The 5516-nt window shown below is 44.2% G+C and overlaps 2 protein-coding genes across 2 annotated transcripts; both read left to right on the plus strand.

Moving 5' to 3' along the window:
- Window positions 1–233: 233 nt before the first annotated feature.
- Window positions 234–848, plus strand: LOC129924998 (rho family-interacting cell polarization regulator 1-like). The gene has a single exon (XM_056022798.1). The coding sequence runs from the start codon at window positions 234–236 to the stop codon at window positions 846–848; it is 615 nt and encodes a 204-aa protein (XP_055878773.1).
- A 99-nt stretch (window positions 849–947) lies between these two features.
- On the plus strand, window positions 948–3500 carry LOC129924999 (mucin-2-like). The gene has a single exon (XM_056022799.1). The coding sequence runs from the start codon at window positions 948–950 to the stop codon at window positions 3498–3500; it is 2553 nt and encodes an 850-aa protein (XP_055878774.1).
- The last annotated feature ends 2016 nt before the right edge of the window (window positions 3501–5516 follow it).

The raw sequence follows: 5516 nt of genomic DNA on the forward strand, positions 1-5516 counted from the left end.
ACTAAACAAACAAATCCACAACTGGTGCATACCAACCAGCCCACTAAACAAACACATCCGCAACTGGTGCACACCAACCAGCCCACTAAACAAACACATCCGCAACTCGTGCATACCAACAGCCCACTAAACAAACATATCCACAACTGGTGCACACCAACAAGACCACTAAACAAACACATCCGCAACTCATTCATACCAACCAGCCCACTAAACAAACACATCCGCAACTCATGCATACCAACCAGCCCACTAAACAAACACATCCGCAACTCATGCATACCAACCAGCCCACTAAACAAACACATCCACAACTGGTGCACACCAACAAGACCACTAAACAAACACATCCGCAACTCATGCATACCAACCAGCCCACTAAACAAACACATCCACAACTGGTGCACACCAACAAGACCACTAGACAAACACATCCGCAACTCATGCATACCAACCAGCCCACTAAACAAACACATCCGCAACTCATGCATACCAACCAGCCCACTAAACAAACACATCCGCAACTAGTGCACACCAACAAGACCACTAAACAAACACATCCGCAACTCATGCATACCAACCAGCCCACTAAACAAACACATCCGCAACTCATGCATACCAACCAGCCCACTAAACAAACACATCCGCAACTGGTGCACACCAACAAGACCACTAAACAAACACATCCGCAACTCATGCATACCAACCAGCCCACTAAACAAACACATCCACAACTGGTGCACACCAACAAGACCACTAAACAAACACATCCGCAACTGGTGCACACCAACCAGCCCACTAAACAAACACATCCACAACTGGTGCACACCAACCAGCCCACTAAATAAACACATCCACAACTTGTGCACACCAACCAGCCCACTAAACAAACACATCCACAACTGGTGCACACCAACCAGCCCACTAAACAAACACATCCACAACTCATGCACACCAACCAGCCCACTAAACAAACACATCCACAACTCATGCACACCAACCAGCCCACTAAACAAACACATCCACAACTCATGCACACCAACCAGCCCACTAAACAAACACATCCACAACTTGTGCACACCAACCAGCCCACTAAACAAACACATCCACAACTCATGCACACCAACCAGCCCGCTAAACAAACACATCCACACCTGGTGCACACCAACCAGCCCACTAAACAAACACATCCACAACTTGTGCACACCAACCAGCCCATTAAACAAACACATCCACAACTTGTGCACACCAACCAGCCCACTAAACAAACACATCCACAACTTGTGCACACCAACCAGCCCACTAAACAAACACATCCACAACTGGTGCACACCAACCAGCCCACTAAACAAACACATCCACAACTCATGCACACCAACCAGCCCACTAAACAAACACATCCGCAACTCATGCATACCAACCAGCCCACTAAACAAACACATCCACAACTCATGCACACCAACCAGCCCACTAAACAAACACATCCACAACTTGTGCACACCAACCAGCCCACTAAACAAACACATCCACAACTCATGCACACCAACCAGCCCGCTAAACAAACACATCCACACCTGGTGCACACCAACCAGCCCACTAAACAAACACATCCACAACTTGTGCACACCAACCAGCCCATTAAACAAACACATCCACAACTTGTGCACACCAACCAGCCCACTAAACAAACACATCCACAACTTGTGCACACCAACCAGCCCACTAAACAAACACATCCACAACTTGTGCACACCAACCAGCCCACTAAACAAACACATCCACAACTTGTGCACACCAACCAGCCCACTAAACAAACACATCCACAACTTGTGCACACCAACCAGCCCACTAAACAAACACATCCACAACTCGTGCACACCAACCAGCCCACTAAACAAACACATCCACAACTCGTGCACACCAACCAGCCCACTAAACAAACACATCCACAACTGGTGCACACCAACCAGCCCACTAAACAAACACATCCACAACTCATGCACACCAACCAGCCCACTAAACAAACACATCCACAACTTATGCACACCAACCAGACCACTAAACTAACACATCCGCAAATCATGCACACCAACCAGACCACTAAACAAACACATCCGCAACTTGTGCACACACCAACCAGCCCACTAAACAAACACATCCACAACTTGTGCACACCAACCAGCCCACTAAACGAACACATCCACAACTTGTGCACACCAACCAGACCACTAAACAAACACATCCGCAACTTGTGCACACCAACCAGACCACTAAACAAACACATCCGCAACTTGTGCACACCAACCAGCCCACTAAACAAACACATCCGCAACTCGTGCACACCAACCAGACCACTAAACAAACACATCCGCAACTGGTGCACACCAACCAGACCACTAAACAAACACATCCGCAACTGGTGCACACCAACCAGCCCACTAAACAAACACATCCACAACTGGTGCACACCAACCAGCCCACTAAACAAACACATCCACAACTGGTGCACACCAACCAGCCCACTAAACAAACACATCCACAACTGGTGCACACCAACCAGCCCACTAAACAAACACATCCACAACTTGTGCACACCAACCAGCCCACTAAACAAACACATCCACAACTCATGCACACCAACCAGCCCGCTAAACAAACACATCCACACCTGGTGCACACCAACCAGCCCACTAAACAAACACATCCACAACTTGTGCACACCAACCAGCCCATTAAACAAACACATCCACAACTTGTGCACACCAACCAGCCCACTAAACAAACACATCCACAACTTGTGCACACCAACCAGCCCACTAAACAAACACATCCACAACTGGTGCACACCAACCAGCCCACTAAACAAACACATCCGCAACTCATGCACACCAACCAGCCCACTAAACAAACACATCCACAACTTGTGCACACCAACCAGCCCACTAAACAAACACATCCACAACTCATGCACACCAACCAGCCCGCTAAACAAACACATCCACACCTGGTGCACACCAACCAGCCCACTAAACAAACACATCCACAACTTGTGCACACCAACCAGCCCATTAAACAAACACATCCACAACTTGTGCACACCAACCAGCCCACTAAACAAACACATCCACAACTTGTGCACACCAACCAGCCCACTAAACAAACACATCCACAACTTGTGCACACCAACCAGCCCACTAAACAAACACATCCACAACTTGTGCACACCAACCAGCCCACTAAACAAACACATCCACAACTTGTGCACACCAACCAGCCCATTAAACAAACACATCCACAACTTGTGCACACCAACCAGCCCACTAAACAAACACATCCACAACTTGTGCACACCAACCAGCCCATTAAACAAACACATCCACAACTTGTGCACACCAACCAGCCCACTAAACAAACACATCCGCAACTGGTGCACACCAACCAGCCCACTAAACAAACACATCCACAACTGGTGCACACCAACCAGGGTCACTAGAATTTAGTTTGAAGAATGAGAATACGGAAAAAAAAAGGGGGGGGGGTGACACTATAGTAAAAAAAAAAATGTTATCTGGATGAGCAGTTATTATTTTTTACCCTCTCGACGCCCCACCTCCTTATATCCCTTTGTTTTGTTGCTTCTATATTTCTTTTTTTTTTAATTTTTTAAAAAGTTTAATCCCCTCTCTCTAGCCAGACAGAAACATAAAGAAAAAGTTTACAAAGTACAGTCTGGGGGGGGGTGCAGGGGTGTTGGGGAGGGCTAGAAGAAGTGGGTCTAGAGTAGCAGTTGGCAACATGTCGCCCGCGGGTCGGATCCAGTCCGTGACGACAATTTATTCACCTCGCATTTTGGAGATTTAAAAAATTTGAAGTCTTTACAAAAGTTCAGATGTTGATCTTTTTTTTTTTTTTTTTTTTGAAGATGTAACTTAATTAACTATTGACACAAGTAATTAATTTAGGCTAATTAATTGATAACTTCATCAAACCTTAGCAATTATTTGTCTCCAAAGTTGATACAGCACATTCAGCACAACATTAACATAGCATACATACGAAAGACACAGCAAACAGAAACAAGACTTCAGCGTTCAATAATGTGTTGTTATGTATAATGTGCATTTGTAAGAGGACAGTTCCTAACGGACAATAAAGATTGTATGATATTATTGTTATTATTAGTATATTATTATTATTATTTTAAAGCAATAAGACATTACACACGAGATTTGTGTGTGTGTGTGTGTGTGTGTGTGTGTGTTAACGTATAATTGGGTAGTGAGATGGACTTTCACACCGAGACAACTTTAATAAGAGACATCTTTTTTGTTGATATATATATATATATATATATATATATATATATATATATAGAGAGAGAGAGAGAGAGAGATAGAGAGAGACTTTGAATAATGCCTATATATGCAGTGGAAAGCCCAAAATGAAGGGGTCTAAAAGTATAACTTTGATGAAGGGGTCCAAATAATGAAGGGGTCTAAAAGTATAACTTTGATGAAGGGGTCCAAATAATGAAGGGGTCTAAAAGTATAACTTTGATGAAGGGGTCCAAATAATGAAGGGGTCTAAAAGTATAACTTTGATGAAGGGGTCCAAATAATGAAGGGGTCTAAAAGTATAACTTTGATGAAGGGGTCCAAATAATGAAGGTTTCTAAAAGAATAACTTTGATGAAGGGGTCTAAAAGTATAACTTTGATGAAGGGGTCTAAAAGTATAACTTTGATGAAGGGGTCTAAAAAGTATGTTGGACACTTAAATATTTACCTTCTGTCTCTTGAGGTATCATGACGTGAGGCTGGAACTTGGACGACGAACAAATGGTACAACAGCCGCAGTGGTCCTTGATGGGCTCTCCTTCACAGTAGTGAAGTTCCGGGCACTTGCTGACGTCACACGCCTCACATTGTGGAAAGTAGCCGTGAACTACATCCGCCGGACAGATGACCAACAGGACAGCGGCTAGGACAGCCGCGTGACCCAGAGGCATTATGCTGTCGCTATAGCGTCGATGTCTAGGTAACTAGATCTAGATCCCGCCAGCAGAAGTCACATGAGAAATTGAAGGATGAGTAAGGGTTAGAGTTGACATCAAACTCAACTTTGTAATCAGTACGTGATGCCAATTGTGATGATTTTTATGTCGCCATGTATCTCTAATGCATTTTTCATTTATTTATTTGCAACTGTTTGGTTGTTACTGCTGTCCTCTTTACAGTCCTCTTTGCTGTCCTCTTTACAGTCCTCTTTGCTGTCCTCTTTTCTGTCAACTTTGCTGTCCTCTTTGCTTCGTTTCTTATTTTTATTCTAAGTGGCTTCTTAGTAACAGCCTACAAATATTCTTTAGACATTACCATGAATTCATTTAAACATTCTTGACCTTTGGTCTGTTTGGGGTCAATGTTGCGACGCAAAGCTCCGATCAGATCCTTTAGGAAGCTCTATACACGCGAATCATTTCACAGCAACAGAATATTGTCTTGTGTACGTTGGATGTTT

This window comes from Biomphalaria glabrata, chromosome 3 (assembly GCF_947242115.1).
Source record: "Biomphalaria glabrata chromosome 3, xgBioGlab47.1, whole genome shotgun sequence".
NCBI lineage: Eukaryota > Metazoa > Mollusca > Gastropoda > Planorbidae > Biomphalaria > Biomphalaria glabrata.